This window comes from Gavia stellata, chromosome 4, assembly GCF_030936135.1.
Source record: "Gavia stellata isolate bGavSte3 chromosome 4, bGavSte3.hap2, whole genome shotgun sequence".
NCBI lineage: Eukaryota > Metazoa > Chordata > Aves > Gaviiformes > Gaviidae > Gavia > Gavia stellata.
The window spans coordinates 38030929-38052155 of record NC_082597.1 but is presented as its reverse complement, the minus strand read 5'-3'; the positions used below and the strand labels follow the sequence as shown (position 1 = coordinate 38052155).

General features: G+C 35.3%; 1 protein-coding gene across 1 annotated transcript in view; it reads right to left on the bottom strand.

The window, feature by feature from the left end:
- Positions 1–577: 577 nt before the first annotated feature.
- Positions 578–21227, bottom strand: part of XPOT (exportin for tRNA) — a 29246-nt gene continuing 8596 nt past the window's right edge. Inside the window, exons 6-25 of the mRNA XM_059816132.1 lie at positions 19810–20028; positions 19129–19313; positions 18601–18769; positions 17040–17276; positions 16675–16713; positions 13560–13622; positions 12447–12571; positions 11435–11579; positions 11159–11278; positions 10883–10977; positions 10030–10099; positions 9339–9577; positions 8551–8836; positions 6463–6652; positions 5126–5242; positions 4925–5040; positions 4391–4438; positions 2842–2913; positions 1593–1649; positions 578–1102 (exon numbers count right to left, since the gene is read on the bottom strand). Coding sequence (XP_059672115.1) covers positions 1076–1102; positions 1593–1649; positions 2842–2913; positions 4391–4438; positions 4925–5040; positions 5126–5242; positions 6463–6652; positions 8551–8836; positions 9339–9577; positions 10030–10099; positions 10883–10977; positions 11159–11278; positions 11435–11579; positions 12447–12571; positions 13560–13622; positions 16675–16713; positions 17040–17276; positions 18601–18769; positions 19129–19313; positions 19810–20028 — 2619 coding nt within the window. The 3' untranslated portion in view covers positions 578–1075. The remainder of the gene's footprint in view (positions 1103–1592; positions 1650–2841; positions 2914–4390; positions 4439–4924; positions 5041–5125; positions 5243–6462; positions 6653–8550; positions 8837–9338; positions 9578–10029; positions 10100–10882; positions 10978–11158; positions 11279–11434; positions 11580–12446; positions 12572–13559; positions 13623–16674; positions 16714–17039; positions 17277–18600; positions 18770–19128; positions 19314–19809; positions 20029–21227) is intronic.

The following is a 21227-nucleotide window of genomic DNA, read 5'->3' as shown; positions in this document are numbered from 1 at the left end:
CCTCCTCATTTATTTTCCATTTAAATTGGATGAAGAATCTAGCACCATACAGTCTAGAAAAACGCTCATCTGATTATGCTAGAGGTAAGTCAGCTCTTCACCATGGACATCAGTTCTTCAGGAAAGTATTAAAATCCCGTGCATGGGAAGACTCCTAGCTTCCCCCTGCCGCTGTGAAATAGCTATGAATACTGTAATGTCATAGAATTAAAAAAGCAAAGAAACAAACTGACCAGCTGATACATTTTGGAACAGAAGTAGCAACACTCTACTAAAATCTCTGTATAGACCATTGACCCTACTGAAATATTGCAGTGAATGCAGTCCTTTCTGCCAGCATCTTCCACATGCAAGACTGCGATACAGTTTATTATCCAAGCATCAGAAAAATTGCCAGGTTCTACTCAAATGTAACAGCCAGAAGGTTAAAGAATGCTGTAGCTTCTAAAGATTCAACCAAAATGAATCAAAGAGACTTAACATTTCACTGGGTAAGGTTTTTTTAATAAAAAAAAGATAGAACCAGGTTACTTTTAAATGAAATCATTTATTAAACCAATCTGTTTTATAGGAGATATATATATTTTATCATTAAGACAACTTCAATGAAATGACTATCTACAAGAACGACTTTGATTGTTTTATTTCCGTATCACCACACATGAACAAATGAATTTTATGTCTTATGAAAACATTTTACTCAGTATCAAAAATGTACACGTTTTAATAACCATTGCTATGGTCTGAAGGGATTTTTACATTTAATTTCAAAAATAAGTGTCATTTAATTGCTGTACATGTTACAGCATAAGCTTAAATCATCCTATACATAATAAAAGTTTGCGTAGGTATACAGATAATTTTTCATGTTGTCACATACCTTCATGTTTGAGACACAAGTAGGGGATTTGCATTTCTCTTTTTTGCAAAGGCTAAAATAGGTACTGATGTGAGCACAAAGCAACATTTCTTAAAAACAAAACTAGTTTGAATGGCACAAGAGTTAGCGTTTTTATAAATTAACAACCAGAGTTCTGGATTATGGAAACAGGTACGTGAGATTCCAGTACTTCCCTTAGGGCTTTGCTCTCTGGAAGAATACCTGTTAAAAATTTATTAAAAAACACTTTAAGACAAAGGAAATAAGACATGGACTGGTTGAGGTGTAAGATAATTAGTTTGATAGAGCTCATTTTCTTGTTTAACATACTGGTTAACACACTAGGTTCAAGGATGTGACTTGTGCTATTTGATTACACTCACACCCTCAAAAACAAAGCATTCTGACACATTCTGTACAATTATAGCATCACTTCTTTGCTATTTCAACTATTAAACATAAGCCACAAGAATATCAAGCTGTTGAGGAGATAGAAAGGTGCTGAGGATAAGTGACAATTCTACAGATGTGGATTTATTGCTGTTTGCACCTTCTTTTGAAATAACTGCTTTTACTACTTGGGAGATTCCCTATAGCTAAAAACTATTAAATAATTCAATATTTCAATTTTACTTCAGGTCACTACCACAACTGAATCGCGTGACAAAGTTCAAATGGAATTAAAAGCTGCTTAAAGAAAAAAGATCTTTACCTTTAAGTAATTTTTAAAAACTTTAGCATCAGGCTGCTGAAGTGCTTGACAGAATTCCTTTAAGAGAGCATAAAGAAATACTACGTAACTAAATGAAGCAACAAAACAACCTGAGATATGTTAGGAGCATATAGAATACCTTGTATGTAAAGCCATTGATACTAGTATGTGGTAGGTTGACCCTGGCTAGACACCAGGTGCCCACCAAAGCTGCTCTATTGGACATAATGTGCAACCAAAGAAAAGCATGTTATAGATTAAAAATTGTAATAGGCTATGACAGGCCAAGTACATTCTGGGGTGAGAAAATTGTATTTTCAAATATAGGGTATCACATTCACTTTTAGCCGAATAGACATAAACAGAACTATCTACAAGGACTGCAGTCAAGGAGATTCTAAACCTTTAACTTTTCCAGTAACTTTTGGTGGCTTTGAAATGAATACTTCAGATGAACATTTTCACTTCGGAAGTATTATGTACACACTAAGTGACTCTAGATTACAGCAGAACATGTCTGTCACTTGAAAAAGTTATAATCTTAGATCAGAAAACACTGGGGTGCCAGCACGAGATAATACTTGATTCTTACATATATTTAAGACCACTTAAAAGCTTTACAGATTAAGTCTTATGAGTGTAATTGTCTTCTAATGCAGCAAACCTGATTACTATAGTATCCAAATTATTTGCAATTAAGATTAAGTTGTCTGTTCATCTAACAATTTCTTCATAGCAATGCTTACCATATGGCTCGCAATGCTTAATGCTGAGACAATGGTCAAGTGTAAAGTCTCACTTTTGAGAACCCTCTCAACGCTACTCCAAAATAAGCACACAAAACCCCCACACTTAATGTTGTACATGATTTCTGACAGTAGAAACAGTGCTGTGGCTTGAATTTCTGTAGTATTGAATACAGCCTGTATCATCACACTTTCTATACATTCAACATTCTTCATTTTACTTTTGAGTTATTACTCTTAAGTATTCTGATACTTTTTCCTCAAATTAAAATTTGAATTAAAGTAGGAAGATGTCTTAGACAGTCACATGCACTGGGCTCTTTTTTGCAAGTTAGTCTTAAGTAACTTTACTTCGTATACTAAATTAATCCTATTCTTATATGCAATATCAGAATAAGTTTTACTGAGGGATGGTAGGAGGTTAACTGTCAGTAGTGATTTTGATCCCATTTAACATTTATGATTGTTAAGAGTTTTCAAAATGTTCTTTTAGGAATTCCTACCTGAATTATCTCAGGAGCTACTTGCAAAGAAGGCAAATACTCTTGCTGAAGATACTGGATGCACTCAGGACCCTAAAGAAAAGCAGTACATAATTTGTTCAAGTATATTTTCGTACATATGCGAAGTCATAGCCCCATACGGTATGGTACAGAATAGTTTGAAAACAGGTGGTCCACATGACTATTTTACAGAGAAGCTGTGCATACCAAATACCAAATGCTTATGTTATTCTCATCTGTTAGCAAATAGAAAGATTTCTCAACCTTGGCATTAAGGATTCTACTGCAATTTGGTACCTTTTGTTACATAGCAGAATGCACTGAAAATTGCACTGAAATAAGAATTACAGTTCAGCCAGTCAGTTTGTGATATGTCAATTGTAAAAGTCAGTTAAGTAAGAAGGCGGCCCTAATTTCACTATCTGACATATGAAAGAAAAAAAAATTGGCAATTAGTATCTGCCAACTGCTTTACCATACTACTTCCACAGCAAAATTTAGTAGCCAAGTACCCCTGAACATAGTGTTTCTCTTCTTGTAACACTGGCTATGTAATTTGTGGTAGACTAAACAGTAATAAAGTGGAACTTGCAAACCTTTGAGAGAAGCAGACAGGTCTGTTTTGGTTAACAAATTAATTTTTGTCTTCTTTATCTGCATTTATCAGATACCTCTCATCACAAGAGGGATTACTGTACACTGGCAGTATATAAACACAACCCAATACATCTACCAGGGGAAAGTGAATCAACTTTATTAATTCAGGCATAAGCTACCCTAGAACTAGAACATGGTATACAGAAAGGAAAAGAAGATTTCAGATCGTTTTCCTATATGTGTATCGGTAGTGTTAAAAGAAACAGTATTTGTAATAGGAAGTTATTTCATTTACCAAAGCTTGATTTCCTACAGACTTATCTCTTCATTGCTTTTGGGGAAAAAGGAACAAACTCAGCAGCAATCCTCAGTTAAAACAATCTCTTCTCTGCTAGTTTGTAACTTCTTACAATTTTTGTGTAGTTGTGCTTTTACTTGCATTTGACAGGAAAGTTGGCCAGCAAGTTAAAGGGTGCAGCAGGAAACAGTAACACTAACACAAAAACTGTTTCATTTCCCATTAAAAATGGAAATACGCTATAGCGTTTTAGTCATTAGACAATGCAAAATTCATTTTTTTCATAAATGTTTTTCAATCTAGTCTCCTACATATTGAAAGATACCTTTAGTTTTCACAGAAGTACTCTATAGTACATCTCTAATTGCTCTTTTATGTCAGTTTAAGTACCACACTGAAAAGTAAAAGAATGCTAAGTGATCAGTTAAACACAGTAAAAATCAAGTGAACAGATTTTTCTCCTTAATGAAGAGTCAATATTTTGCAGTAATTTATCAAGAGGTAGAACTACTGGATCCTGTATTCTTACATAGCATTATAGTAATCCTATTATTTTATATAAGAATATAGTAATTCATGCTACTAAGTATCTAATTTTTAGAAATTGAAAGAAACCTGCAAGAGTTATTCCCTGCAAAGTATTATGAAGCTTACCCTTTTGAGATGAATTGTTTTTAACGTCACTGCACATTCTGATAAAGCCTGCAATGTAATACATAACATTAGACTGTTCGATTTGTCTATTGGTTAAGTATTTAAAGCCAAAGAACCTAATGAGGCCCAAAGCAAGGGCCAGTTCATGCCATTATTCCCTCATTTTCCCGTCACACAATGGTAACAGCCTCAACCTTCCAATTTTTGTTCCACTCTAACCAGAAAAATTTCACAGCTGAACCCCAAAGGATCTAAAAAACAGCCACCTGTGTGTGTTCACTTTCACTGAACATTAGTTAGCAAGTAATATAGGTCAATGGTAAGTACTCAGATCTGCAATTCTCTAGCTTGGTTTTGAGCATAGTTGAACTACAGAATACAGTACCACAATATTCAATAATTAATCACCCAGGTACCTCAATAAAAAACATAAGGGAGATGATGATCTTTGATACCATGTGGCCTTTGTAGATTTCTTAGCTTGAATTTGCCCCACAAGAATGAAAGCAAAAAAAAAATGTCCATAATACACACCAATACCGTCTGGGCATCTGCTAAGTCAAACGTTTGCTTCAAAGGTGCTAAGAAACACGCAGGAACAATGTGCTTGTAGACAAAGTCTGCAAAACCTACTGGTCCATCTTTACCTCCTGAAAAGAAAAATAACATTCCATGTTCTATTACTGCTTCATGGTTAGTAGCAACTGCAAAGGAATTATGGAAAGACAGTCTTACCCCAAAGCTCCACCAACTTAGAAAGAATAATAAAACAAGTCTTCTGTGCAATAGGATCTGGATAATCCACTGCTCCTTGAATGACAGTGAACAACACACGCTCCACATTCTCCGCACCTTAAACACATTAAAATGAGCTTGTCATTTCAACTTGCAGCCTAAAATGTTTCTGTACTCTTACACTATTTTATATAAATACTGACCTGGAAGACACACTTCAACTTCAAAATAGCTCTTTTTTGCACAAATCTCAAATATTTTTGGAAATTTTCCCCTATGATGCAAGACAACTCTTATTTAGGCTATAATTGTTTTGTTTGCAGGTTTTTTTCTGGGTTTTTGTTTTGTTTTGGGTTTTTTTTTTTTTTTTTTAAAGTTTGGAGATTTTAATTGGTCTTCTGGCCTTTAATACACACAAAGGTGAAGGGGGTACTTTGACCTGCTTACAAATACAAGTTTTCTGCTCTCTACGCAAACCTGGTAGAGTTAATTAAAACTCAGCAGCTTATCTTCCAATATATGGAAAGATATTTTTATCACACTTCAAATTTCTGTGCTGTGTCTATACTGATCTCTGATAACTTTAAAAATTTCTTCACCCACCACAACTACCAAAGTGCCTCTTTCTTGAAAGCTCTCACTACTTCTTAATGTCACCCTTTCCTTTCCCACAGTTATTGCCATCATTTTAGGATGAGGGGAACGAAGTCTGAGCTCCACCTACCAGGTGAGTTACTTTCAAGCTTCTCAAGTCCCTAGCCATTTTGATGGAATACAAACTGAGAAAATTATTTAAAGAATCAAGCAACCGGACATTCAACTTCAAATTCCTGCTATGAAAAGCACTAATTTGCATTTGGCCACTAAGGGCGAGGAAAACCTGGTAACTACATGTGTAAGTCACATCATGCCTTCTACCATAGTAACAAGATCAGGTAATAGCAATAAAAAAAAATTACAGAAGTTACTGATGTGTCCTTCAGAAAATGAATACCACAATGAATACTGGCAGCTGTGAGTGGTCTTGCCCAACAGTTCCAATCAAATACAATGATGTGTAAGGATGTATTATACACTATTCCTCTCCTTATAGACAGCAATCACATATAAGCTGAAAAGATTAATAGGAAGAATACGCCTATTATAGCTGGATTTCACAAACCCAAATTCTTGTGCAACAGGTAAGCAACAGGTAAATTGAATACTGTATTTACATTAGTCCATTCTACCTTAACACAGTTAATAGTACTTGACAGGAACTAGGCTAATGATTTTAGTAGACAAAACTTGGATGAGAATAACCATAGTACTATCCTTTGAGAAACTGAACTACTTACCTTGATTAGCTATGACCTCACTCATTCCACTGCCAGTTACCGTCTGCAGAAAAGCAAAGTAACTCCTCCGTAACATTTGTTTTTCTAAAGCAGCAGACTGGTCATTTTCTTCTGCTGGAAGGAGCAACACCTCAAAAATAGCATGAAGTAATGGCATAAACATCTGTTGCAGGAAAGGTGAAACCTGTGTCTGTGGAGATTGGAAGAGGGTATCAACTTGAACAGTTACAGAAGTTGAACATTTGGAAATTAAAACTTATGGGCTTGTTACAATTCTCAGCTTTGATTCACCTTTATAGTTAGTATTTTCATGTACCAACTACTTATAACAAAGTGAATCACATCAGGGTCACTGTGATCATTACTGCATCTTGACTTATACACTACCTATTTCAAGTCTTTTGTACAAAAATATCTAGTCCTACCTAGTCTCATTCTGAGTAGGAACAGAAGCTTTTTCAGCATTTCTTATCCTTCCATTCAAACAGACACCATTTCAAATTCCCTGAAATATCCAGGAGAGCTATTGTAAAGTCAATCTAGTTACAGAAAATGCACCTCTAAGATGTTAAAACTGACAGCAGGCCACCTTTTGTAGCACTTGTCTTTAAAGACTGTTTAAAGAAAAAAGTTTTCCTGAGCTGAAATGTTACTGGCATTACAGAATAACCTTGTCATTTATGTCCTACTTGCAGTGAGAAATATATGTAAGGGCACTAAATTAGTTGAACACATATGAATTGAAAAACTGAAGGTGTGTGCTATTCAGCCACACCTTAGTTCCATGAAGAGGCAACTCAAGATGTTCATTTCTTAATGCTTAAGCAAGTACAGTAAAGAGAAGATTAAAGACAAAACCTTGAAAGTATTCAAGGTGAGACTATTGAAGCTACGATCTTTATTTGAATATATTGTAATAAGAATGGTACAGTATCATACAAAGTTAAACATTACACCTGAACATGGTATTTGTTCAGCCTTGCTCCTGTGACCTTTCTTTTTTTAACCTTTTTTACCTTACTCAGACTATTTTTAATTATCTACTGTTATCTTGAATTGCTTTTAGCATAACTTGCTAAAAGGACTAAAGTAATGAGGGTCTTCCTTGCTAATCTCTGAAATAACTTGATTTTTCAAAATTCCTTCTCTCTGCTCTGCAGATGGGATATTCCAAACAGAGGTCCACATACCAAATTCACACAGATATATTACGGCTCTGTTCTACAGCTGACAAAATGCACTTCTCTTCACTTTTAGTAATTTTAATTTTGTATTCTGCTGAAAGACTTATTTAAGACTATTTAAAGGGCTTCTTAACTTTCTCATACAGCAATGAATTTCCCATCCCATTCACAACAGCACAATATTCTTGTGGCAGCTCCAGGAAATGAACCACAAGTAACAGGTTAGTAACTTCATATATTGCATTGACATTGCATTTGAACCATTTAAAACTAGGAAGCTCTCAAAGGCTACACTTAAAGAACCTTTGTTAGATAATCACTTGACAGTCCTACTCCCATTTAATATATATCTCATGCGTCCATTTCAAAACCTCCTTATTTGTCAACCTATTTTGAATAACAATGCGTTAAGCCTCAGTGTACATTTTTATGCAACACCACTGCATTGAGATCTTGTAAATCAATATTCCTCCCTACATGTGCATCTGATATTTCTGTATCTGTCTCTTCTGGAAATCCCAGTATAAGAAATGAGAAAATTCACTTCAGAGCTTGCATAGTTTGTACTATTAGCTTAACACTTCGCTGGGGGGCATGAAGCTAATTGTGTCAATAAAAAATTAATTTTGTACTGCAAGTAATATTTTATTTTAAAATATTAAACCCAAAAATTTAGAAGCAACATGAAATTCTGAAACTAATCAACAAAAACCACTCATTTAATCACTGCGAGTCCAGCAATGTACGATTGTGGTTGAAGACTATGTTTCCCAGTAGCAGCCTTAGAAATATACTTACTTATTAATTGTGAGACAAGGTTCTGACACATAGCTATTTTTCTGGAACCAGAAAAGAGGCGGTATCAGCAACACTTTGACCCTGAAAAGCTTATGCAATATCATACCTTAAACTTAGCTGTTATTTGGTTTATAAGAGGAATGAATTCTTGAAGATCTTTTGCTTCACAATCTTTAAGCATGTGTTCAGAGGCAGAAGGAATGAATGGAAGAACTTCTTCCTCTAGGCAAATAATCATGCGGTGAAGGAAAGTGCGGACACCACTTCTCAGAACTTCCTTTTGTAATGGACAACTGAGAGCTGGCAAAAATGTTTGTAAGCAGTCCAGATAAACCTCTGAGCAGCCACATTGTTTTACAGTTTGCTTATTGCTGAAAGCCTTGCTGGTTCGGCTGTAAAAGCAATATACCAAGTTTTATATCAGCTCATGCTCCATTACAATGAAGAAGCAGTAACACTGAGAACAACATATGCTTTAAAACCCATGCACTGAACTAGAATATTACATTTTATGAAATGGGAGCCAAACACTGGAATTAATGAACAGAATTATTTGATATGAAGTAGCTACACTCTGGCAGTTTTTGGAGAATTAAATTCTAACAATTTACAAACAACATATGATTAGAATAGCTCCACACAATTCTTTGAGGAAAGGAATAGATGCTGGTTCATATAAACCGGCTCAGTATTCTCTGTATCTACATCCATAGCAACCTTTTCTACGGGGACTTAACTCATTTTCTGGGTTACCATAAGATACTCTACAACCACTCATGATTTTCTAGGTCAATAAAGCACAGGTAGAAACTCAACCCCTTCTCCCAATAAATCCTTTATATTTCCCTTTTACTCAAACCAGAAACACACACAGAGTCACTGTGCTGTACCTACCTAGCAAACCCAACGGCATGATTGAGGCAGTCAGCCAGTGCCATCTGTCTGTCCTCATCTTGTGCCATCACCAGTTTTTCTAACAATACTTTGAACTTCTCCATCAGTGGAGTCAACAAATTCCTCATTAAAACTTGTTTTCTTTCTGCAGAGTATTCGCTGTTAACTATTAATACTCCAGCTGTTTCATAAATGAAAAGTTGATCATCACTGCTTAACAGAGCCTGGTAACCATTTTCCTAAAATGGAAGATAACAGGCATAATTCACTAAAGATCCTTTATGAAAGTTGCCTTCTCAAAGTTTAAAGACACTACTTTTCCTCTAATCATGCTTAAGTAAACTCTATAGTACATCTACAATAGTTTTATTCTCTTCCTACTTAAGTAGAAGCGTCAAGTACAGGTAAAAACATAGTTGAAGGAACAACTATTTTTATACAGACAGCTATCAGACAGATAGCCTTCTATATATACACCCATCTCTGGCCTATACTCCCAGAAACACATATAAGCAAGATTATTAAAATTAGGTACAAATGTAAGCATGCGAGTGATCTCACACCAAAAAAGCAAGACGATTATTTGCGTTTAGATGTTTGTGTGTTAAGCTTACAATTCAGGAAGTACTTAGGCACACTGGTAAGTAAATGCAAGCCTTATTTATTACAAAAACCTGCTGTAAATACTCACAGGAGGAGAAAGTTCCAGCAGGTCTTGTATTCTATTCAGAACATCTTCAATAAAGGGATTCATTTGCTTACTGAAGTAAAACACAAGTACAAAACACTATTTATAAATGTTTGCATTTTTACAACTTCCCCGGTATTTTATTTAAGCTGTAAAGCTAGACACTAAACTACATTCTCAATACAGAACTCCCCTTTAAATATCAAAGCACTGTTGCAGAAAAATCTGGCTTATGGATACAGGGCTTGTGGCAGGCCAAATAGATACACGGCAGAGTGGGAAATAAACATCTCTTTCTTTCCCTCACTTTTTAAAAACATGCATAAATAGCCTCACTCATCTGAGTGAAATATTTTCATTAACAGTTGAAAAATAGGATCCTTCCAAAATCTCAACCATCTTGCAGCTTCTCCTGCTTCTACATTAAAACATGCCTGTGAAATAAGACCAACAGGACAGGGCTATTTGACAGACAGTAAACTTCATCAGTATAAATTCTGTAAATATTCAGAATTTGGTCAAGGAAGAGTTACTCTTGGAAGTCTCCAGATCCACTCACTCTCAGCTCTGCTCACTGAGGAACAGTAGGACAGACATTTACAATGCCCATCATTTTTAATATCTAATCAAAATAAGCTAAGCATATGTATTTGAGTTCTTTGTTCTCTGACAATTTTTTCCACTGTTACCTTAGTATTACACAATAGGACAACTCTGCTAGAGCACTGTTCTGATACATTACTACATTGCAGTCCATTTGAAGCCCAGCCTGTTTCAATGACAACTGTGATATACAGAAGGGCTATGCATGGTAAATTCAGTGCAATTTAGATATATTTATAACAGCTTTACTCACTTAAGAGACTTGACAAATCTGGAAAAGAGGTAAGCTGTTCGACTTCGTACTTTGGGACTTGTATGGCGAAGACCACGGTGATCTAAAAATGCCATCTGCAATCGAGAAAGTATCTCAGTCTTAGAATCCCTGAGCAAGGTGGGGTGGGAAGTTAATTATCCAACAATTTAAGAAATCCAGTTTTTTTAGTGACCTTCAGAAAATAAGAAAATTTCTTAAGTCTAAAGAACTTATCTAGTCTTATCTAGTTGAAAATGTAAATGAGATGGAACTTACTAGAACAGTTGGAATGTGCTGAGGTTCAACAGCAAAGAATTTTTCATATCTAACCACTGTTTCAAAGAATTCCAGGGTCACTGATGTATGTTGATAGGCACTAACACCAGAAGTCACCAGCTACAAATAAAAGCATTAGCAAGTCAGTACTTTAGCCGTTTATAACACCAAACTACAACGTAGGTGACATGCTAGTAATTAAGATGAGCCATACAAACTGCAATGTTCCAGTCTTTATTAGCATTTTTAAATAGCTCCCACAACACACATGCTTACTGTTCTCATCATGTCTTGTAAAGCCGTAGCTTTTGTAACATCACCAGAGAAATGAGCACCATGAGATACAGGAAGAGCCTCAGCCAACATATACAGCAGCCTTATTGCTACTTCTACTTCCATAAATCGCGTAGTCTGCCAATTCCTAGAGAAAGGATATGAAGATCACGTTCGTGTGTAGTAGCTTATGAAATAACCACATTAGTATTTTCTTCTGAGCCTTCTTCAGATGCATAGCATAAAAAGAGCAGATTTACACTAAGAAAAACACTCTAAGACCTAAGCAGTGTTTCAGGATGCTTCCAGAAGACTTTATCCACAAATGCAGCACCTTGCCATCACAGCGCTACCAATCTTCTTTTACCAGTTTCAACGTGAAAGCTAGTTTTCTTGAAGTGCTTATTTAGCTACAAAAGCACCTACTATGATGCGTGGACAAGCCATTCAGCTTCACTTAAAAAGAGGGCTCACTAAAGAGCAAGGTACAAGGAAGCCACCAACAATACAAGATTCCTATTCGTATACACACAGCTGTCATCCTAGTCAGGCAACTAGTAATAAAGTTTCTTTATGTACATGCATAGTTTCCAGGATTGGTTCTGCTCTTTTTGTAAAAAATACTTCACTTCTGTTTCTTTTCCTCATTCAACCTTTGTTTTCTGATAGCAGTAATACATAAAACTATTTGCCACATCTCTCAAGCATTTCCTTGAGGTGTAAAGTGAACACCTGTCCAAATGGCTTTTGCTGTGTAGGTAAGTGACAAAGATCAAGAAACATCTCTAGGAAAAAAATTAGCTGCCATTTAAGGTTACAAAAAGAAAGCTTTTTCTTTCTAAGCAGCTGAGTAAAAGATTATACAAAGTCATATTTAGCATGAGGTTGTAACAAGCTCATTCTATCGATTGGCTTCGCCTTGCTACATCACACACATTCATTACAAACTCTGACAGTTACAAAAGGCAAAAAAAGCTAAGGGCATCATGTACATAAGTTATAAAAATGAACTTACTGAAGTGTAGTGTTAAAAACTCTGCGGACAGATGCCAACAGTAACTCTGGTGAGACCTGAGCAAGTCTGTCCAGCAACAATTTCAACTGTTTTCTGTACTCCACAAACATTGCTTCATCTTCACCCTACAAAACATTCACGTCAGTGAAGTCCATAGTTCCACGTTTAAATTCATCCACACCATTTTAGACAATTACACCTAAAACAAAAACATGTACATACAAGAACAGTATACCACACTCAGAGAATTTAATAATGCTCTCTCCCTATGCTCTTGCAACATAACATCAGGCTCCTTTTTTGGCTGGTTGTAATATGTCGAGATCTACTGCATTCAGTCCAGAAACATATTAAAAAGACTTTCCAAACTGAAAACTAGCCAAAAGTACAAGAAAGAAAATGCTCTTGGCAAAGCTTTATTGACCCAATTCTTGAAAATTGACTCACTCCTCCAAGATGTTCTTTCTCAGCATCGAGCTTAGTTTTAAAATGAAACTGACAGAAGCATTTATGATGGACCACATACAGTTTAAGTTAACCTTTTTAAGACTATAGGTCTCTAATCAGCCTGGAGTAAAAGTAAGTCTAACATATTCAGTCATTATTGCTGGCTGACAGAGATGTAAGCGTGGGAGGAGAGTGAAATCAAAGACCTTCCGCCTCCTTTAGCTTATTTTTGCAGAGGTTTGACCATCTCAAGTAGGTCAAGCAGCATCTCTTAAAGTTTCCTTACACAATGTTTCTCAAATTTTAGCAAAGACAGAAGTGATGTGCAGAAACACACAAACTCACATTGAGCAAACCAGCTCAACAGCTGTGTTTAGCTAACAGCACAGCTGTATTTGCCTAGGAATAGTTCTGCACAAATGCAGCCATAAATATTCTGTTAACTGAACTGGCTTGGATACCGCTTTACTATGTTGTTTTGTCCTATGCAGACATACACAGAGGTTAAAAAAAGCTTTCCACATAAGAAAAAAATTCAGCCTACAGACCTTTGCTTCCTACCTTCAAATCCTTAGTCTATGAAAAATATGGCTTTTAAAAGCATGAGCAAGTTTTACTACATTTAATTTAAGTTGCATTTGTCTGTTTATTCATATAACACAATACCTCATTTTCAAAATTATATTCTTCGTCATATGTCAACTTCTTCATAACAGCCAACATAATTGCCTAAGATAAAAACAGAACTGTAAGCACAGAAGCAGAAAAGTGATAAGAAGCAACAGTTAAAATCCTACAGTAAAGGAAATGTTAAAGCAAGCGTTAAATGTTTACCAGTATTTTAAATCCCATTTGAATTATTATTTTCAGAGGTTTAGCAGAAGTAACAGTCCAAATTAAAACAGGTGGATTATATCCAAACAATACACAGATGCCATTACAAATACACAGCATAGATGACTTGGAGCTCTCAGTCTCTGACAGTATTATCTGGCTTTGTTTCCTGCCTGTAATCTGTGCTGTTCATTTCACACTGAAAACAGCAATTAAGATGACTGAATTAGGCAGAGGAAGCTAAACAGGTTGTCCAAGATCCTATTTTAAAGGGGCAGGTCAGCTTAGCCATAACATTAACTTCTCTAATAGCTCCACATCCTTGAAAGGTTCTTTTTGCGACAGGTTAACAAGCTGAATTGGTTCAGCAAAGAATCCAAGAGTAAGAGCCAGGAGCAGCAAACAAGAATAAGAAAAGCAAAACCTTCCCTCTTCAGCAGCAGCAAGTTGTTAGATCAGTTAAAGCACTGATGTGCAATTTCACCTTAGTAGGGACTGTTGGTAAGTCCTAAAACAGGACTAAAGACTTGATCTCATCTCTACTGAAGTCTCAAACTCTAAGTGTATCACTTGGATTGTACTAAGCATTTACTAGTTCAGGTTTTTAGAACTCTGATTTAATGTTTTAAAATATATGGAATACTCAATTCCATTCATGCTTTCCAGGATGGATAGAAATTGGACTGACACAGTTAGCTAAAACAAGTGTTCAAAAAACTAACCTATTTCAATTTTCACTTTAGTTTAACAGTTTGTTCCACAGAACCTACAAAAATGTGTATTAAATCTAAATATTCCAAAAGGACAGAAAGCTATTCTGAATAATTAAAACTGAATCAGAAGCAGACCATTCTTATATCTATGGCAACAAGAAAGCATTAGAATCCAAGAGCATATTAAGCAGCAACAAGTAATGGGGCAGGACATATCCATATACTTATTACAAGGAACAAGTTCACTAAATATTGGAGAAGACTCAGTAGAATTGTAACAGGTATTTGATCAGCATTACAGAGCACCTCACCCCTATACCTACCACCAGGTGAAAAAACAAACTTGTGTCTTTTTTTGGTTAAATTCAGTAGCCAACAGCTTCCATAATTATTATAGCAAATGAAAATGCTGATCGTATCAGCAAGAACTTGATTAGTATTTTGCAATTCTCTTCCAGTATTGGAGGTTCTGAATGTGGATAGCCATAAATTTCAGGCAATAAACAAGGGAACAAGATAAATTTAACGAAACCCCCCAAATTTCTGACACAATTACATTTTTTTCATTTTAAGTGCAAAATCTGAAGTTCTTTAACACCAAAATGCACCAATTAATTAAACTTAGGTTACTGAGGCGAAATTCTTGGTGATTTTGCAGAAATAGACACTTGTAATACTTTAACAACATGGTCAAATTGCAAGAATGGGATCAGGCTTTCTATTGACATCAAGTGTCAGCATTATCTGAGAAGTCTCTGCTTCTCTGTAAGAAGCGATATTAAAGAATTAAAATAATTGCAAAACATTTATGTGATATGCTTGTAGCCAGAAATGCTTAGAAACACCTGTCATTTTAAAAATTAAAAATGGGATCCTGCTGATGAGAAAAAACTTTGGGACTTCAAAGGAACAATAAACAAGATCCCCTTTTTTCCTGTTCAAATAATGAACAAGTTGAAAGTGAGAACTTCTTAGGGGTAAAACTTTAAAGAACTGCTGCTAAGCACACAACTTAAAGCTTAAGACAGACAACAATAAGATTTAGACTATTTCCAAATACTTTCTTATTATGAGTTGGAGGAAAGAAGAAAGATTGGTATGACTGCTTTTCAGTTAAACACAAATCCTCAAGAAGTGCTCAGTAAAATTAAGAAATAATTATAACACGACATTCTTCAGTACAAAAGCAAGTTTAACAAAACAACAGATTTTGGGACAGTAACATGTTCAAATTTTAAGTGTCTTAAATGCACTGCAGTAGTAATTTGGTTTGATTCAGTTATAAGAACAAGAGAGACACAGTAACAAAAATAGATTCAGTGTTGTTGTCAAACTTCTCTCATTGTGTTACCTCATCCAATTTAAACAGACATTAGACAAAACCAGATCAAGATAATCCAGACCACAGTTATCCAAATGCAATTGTTCATGTTGGAACAGGTACAGAATTCAGCTTTCTTTTTAAAGGAAAAGGAACCACAGCTGCCAGTTATATGGACTTACAAAATACCTGCACCAATCTAACCAGTTCAACATCTAAATTAGTACATCCACATTGGTGCAGAAGGGTCATAGGGAAAAGAAATTAAAAAAGGACTGTGCTGAAAAAACAAACAATTTTACTACCTCCAAAACTGGACATAAACCTTATTTATTAAACTTAATGCTTTATATATAAACTTAAGCTTACATATAAACTTAGGCTTAATGTATAGTTCAATGTAATGCTTAACATACAGCTTCTCATTATAAGTACAATTGTTACATTTGAATTGCAGGTTCTTTCATAAGTTTAACTTATGATACTAACAAGGGTTGAATTTTATGACAACCCTTCCCATACTCCTCCCAATCCTTTGGAATTAGGGCAGGTTTTAATAAAAATTGAAAGCTTCTGGGAAAAATCCCTTCTATCTTGATTTAAGAAGATTCTATCAACTGTACAGACTGTACAGGAGCTTACCAACATATGCTTAAGGGTTGCTTGGGAAGACCAGCTCTAAAATAGCTTTCATCTTCATACACAATTCAATATAGGTTTACTATTTAAAGAAACAGCTGTAGTTACTTAGCAGAAGATGGAATATACTGTTTTTACTTTTAAGTCTTCCCTTTTAATTATTGTCACATGCACATTTTAAGGCATATAAATAAAACATTATTTGTTTCAGCAAAATGGAAGATTCTGAAAGATTCTTGAAAAAAAGAATCTCTGGTAAAAAGAAAATACTTACCTCTACATTAGCTTTTTGTTGGTCTGAAAGTGCAGAAAGCTGTAAAATAAATTTCAAGCATTAATTTTTGTATAGTGACTACTTTACTACTCTCTAATAGGAAAAGACAGGTTTACTTTTTTAACAGCCATAGGATCTCAAGCCTTCTTTCCACCTAATGCAAGATTTAACCCAATTCCTTTAGATTTCTAAACAACACTATAGAAATAGCATGACCACAGCCATTAAAGATACTGAATGCTAATTAGTCAAAAAACTATTTTGCAAGTCAGCTTGCACATAGTATGAGAGTCATATATTCCCACAAAAATCAAACTAGATCATATGTCAAAAAGTGATGTTAAATTAAAGCCAGACATATTTACTTGTTTCAAGATGTGAAGGTAGTCATAACAAAAGCCAATGATATTAGATGAGATGTCATCATCTTCATGGATTAGCAGTTGCAACATTAGGGCCACTTTTGCTTCAATAGCTTGCAGAGTGTCTTGAGCACTCTTCATATCACCATTTTTTATCAGTTTAGTCCAACTAGCTATTAATGCTTGCCCCATCCCATTGACCAGCTTAGAAAATCTGGCCAGAAAATCCACATCATCTTCCTGCAAGAAAAGACATCTGATTAAAAATACTAGCAGAGCTCATGTTTAAATGGCATGAGCTTACAGACTGTACTACCCATGTCTAGTATGTAGAAGTAGTAAAACCAACATTTGTCTCCTACATGGAAAGTACAATTGCCTGGGTCGTTTTCCCCGGGGAATGGAAAGAGAAAAATTAAAGCAATGCCAGATTTGGCTGTCCTCCATTATACAACAGTAGCTTGCTTCATCTCTTCAGATGAGTTTGTTTCTCTTTTTACTTTACAGCAAGAAGCAGGTTCAAAATAAAAGCAGAAGCACATACCTACCATAAATTTTAGGCTGTATAAGAGGAAAATCTTTTTATGGGAAAACTTCAAAGAATTAACAGCTGTAGCTCACTTCAGAAATACTGATAACGAGTAACTTTCAGTACTGCCTGTAAGAGTGAGTTAATATTAAATATTTATGGCTTGCTTTTGCAGAAATACATCGATCAGAATTGAGAAATACCCCTAGACCAGTCACCCCAAACAGATGCCTTGCTCCCTGCCATAACTGTACAAAAGCAGAATAATAACAAGTCTTCCTCAGAGAGACTGAGGTAAGATTTTTAAAGCAACACCTCCCAAATTGATGAATGCATATTTTCTGCATTCTAGTAGGCATACAAATTTGGCAAAGGCTTCAAAACTGAAGAGATAACCATCTTGCAATCTAAGCGCTACAGCTTCTTAAGGACTGGTTCCTCTCTCTTCATGGCAGGTAGCAAACAGCTGTTCATTAAACACTGCAACTGCCACAGAATGTGTGTTTGGTTAGTACATGTATTTTTCCAGCTTACAGATAAGAATTTCAATCCTCATGTCTGAGGGTGCAGACACGCAGAACAGCATATGCACCCTTAAGAAAGCTCTTTCCCCTACCTAATTATGCACAACTGATCTAACATCTCACTGTAAAAAACTCTACCTTGGCTACAATACCTATTATGGAATCATTCAGAAGAGAAGATTCAAAGCAATGAAACACAGAAGCAGCATTAACAGTAAGCACAACATGCTTTAAGGGAGGAACAGGAGTTACATAATACCTTGCTTCTAAAACAAAAAACTCACGCTGAGGACAAACGAAATGCAGTGTGTTTTAAACGAATAGGGAATATTAATAACAAGCTCTTATTTTAAGTATGAGAAAAGTGTAAGAAGTGTTTAGCTTTGATGCAGAAGCATAACTAATTCTCCCTAATCTGTGGGCTTAGTTTTATAGTTTTCTGTTCATTTGCTTATTTAAGAACTGTCGGAAACCTATGACTCATTCCTGCTGTAAAAATCAACATACAAACCTGATCAATACTGAAGAGGCCAGCAGACTGCAATACTTGACATAAAGATTCAACCAATTTTGTTTTATCAATTGGGTCCATTCCCTTATTTACAATTTCAAACAAACAATCACAGGCTTCTTCCCGGAGAACTTCCACAGACATGTGACCTAGCAGCATATTTATAAACCTTCAGAGAAAAGAAGTTTATTTTATATGTACATTGTATAGAAGCTTTGTATTATTTGTGTGCATATTTACAATAGTTTCTTTTTATAAGACAGTTTTAAAGTCTATTGTACTGACTAAACCCAACATTCTGTACATTTTAAGGAGAACCCAGCAAACTGTGTAGTGTCTATTTTGGCCATTGTATCAGCTTGGCTTGCAAAGTCAATTACTCTACTAAAAAAAAAACCCCAAACTCCCAAGTTTTATATAGAATTAAAGTCCCTTCTCAAAAGACGAGGTTTAATTCTGTTTCACAGAAATACAATCAGCACACTATCAAGGTTATTTTTGCAAAGATATTCCATAGAAAACCCCTACCTTTCATTGGCTATTAGGCTCAAATCTATCCAAGATACATAAGCTCCAACTACTTCAAGGCACTGGCATGTCAACTCTGAGTTATTACATTGATAGTTTTGTAATATTTGGTACCACGATTCCACCAAACTTGGAATGCACTGTTCCCTCATAGTATCTTTTAATAAGGTGTTCCTACGAGCCTCCTATCAATACAGAAAAAGGATAAATCAGTCTTGTAATAGATTAGCATATTGTCAAATTAGTAGCATTTTTGTATCCACTACCAGACACCACTTGTTCTAGCAAGATAACTCAAATCAGAAACCCAAAGAGAGCACATTTTTTTCTTGCAAGAAATAAAACCAAAATACCCTAGTTTTTTCTCTTTTTTCTACCACAATGCCCGAACAATGAAGAAAGGCAGACAAAGGGGAAGTCCTCTATATCATTAAACAGATTTTTGATGTTAGGATGCCTTAAAACAGGCCCTAGAAGAAATTAACAGTTTAAAATTAGTCAGATTAACATTAAATTGGCTAACTCAGTCCATTAATTTGTGTTTGCTAGCTCTTCAAGCAAAAAATACATGAACTGAAAAATATGAAATCAAAAAACCAACATCGCTGCAAGTCTTCTGCTCTAATTAAAGAGAACTTTTTGGAAAATCAAAACAAATGTTAAAGCAAAATAATAACTTGCCTCTGATGTATGAACAACATCCCGGTCTACCAGCTCAGCATCAACAGCCATCAGGATTCTGAGGTACATATCCACGCCTCGTGGATTAAGGTCAACTACTGATAGAATATCAAAAAAAAACTTGGGCCATTTTGTGAGATATTCAGTAACAAAAAGCAATGCAAAGACTTGTGCTGCTTTGTTGCGAATAAAAGTCTTCTCAGGCTGGGGATTCAGCATCTGGTAGAAACAAGATATTTTAATTGTACATTTTTACTAAATTAGAGAAGAATCATATATGCCTGTTGATCTCTGTATAGCGATTAATGTACTACCTCTCTTTCTGGCTGAGACCTTTCCAAGGATTTTGAAAAAAATTTAGCTAAATTGTAATGAAACAGGGAAAACATTCTCTCTGGGTGATACATTCCTAAGCCTTTCATTCAGTACTAAGACATTAAGTGTAGTATTCAAAGGCTAAAAGCTAATTTGATAGTTTGGTGAAAGGAGTAAATAAGAACTTCCAGAAAACAAGTTACAGTGCTCTTGTAGCTAGCTTGTGCCTAAACTAGATGTTAGCTTTAAGAATAGTAAAGGAAGTTTCTAAATCTAAGCTCATCAGGCAAAAAAAAAAAGCAATAAAAAAAATCTGTCACTACCAATCTCCCTCCCTCTCTCCTTCCCCTCTTCTATAAACTCATCCTAAATGGAACAGCTTGCCACAAAGAAAAATTAAAAGCAATTTAATCCATTTCACAATGGTCTGTTCTTTTTCAAGTTGTATTATATTCCAATTCCTACTGTTAAGTTTTCTACAAACAAAGCAACTATGTTAATTTCCAATGCAGAAATGTAGTGATAACTAGATAATGGCGGGTATAGGCAAAGACTTGTAACAGCCCACTGGATGGTTCTGCTGATTGCAAACTCTTGGGTCCAACTGATACTACATGTTCAGCTACAGTAACTAATTCCACAAGAAAGAGTAGACAGTACTCTGTGACAGTATTAACAGAGGAGTGATGCTGTTCATTCATGAACATCTGCTAGTATTCTAAGTAGACAGGAGTTAGACCAGGAGGGTCTTAAAACAGAATTACCGCTCCTCCTCCAGTCACTCAGGAACATCAGGAATCTGGATTATACCTCTCTAAAGGAAAAATTTTAATACTCCTTATTTCACATACAACTGATTAAACCACAATCATCATCTGACGTAAGAGTTTTATATTTAGTAATAAGTTCAAGCACAGACTCCTTTACAACATCTGATTTAAAGAACTTCTAATAAAGATTAGCATGTTAAAAGCTTTTAACCATCAGATAACGTATACTTTCAGGAAGGCATCTTTAAACTCAAATGACAGATTAAACATTTAGCCCACACTCAATGCCTTATGTTAGCCTACTATGCAAGACTGCTGTGAAGGGACATACTT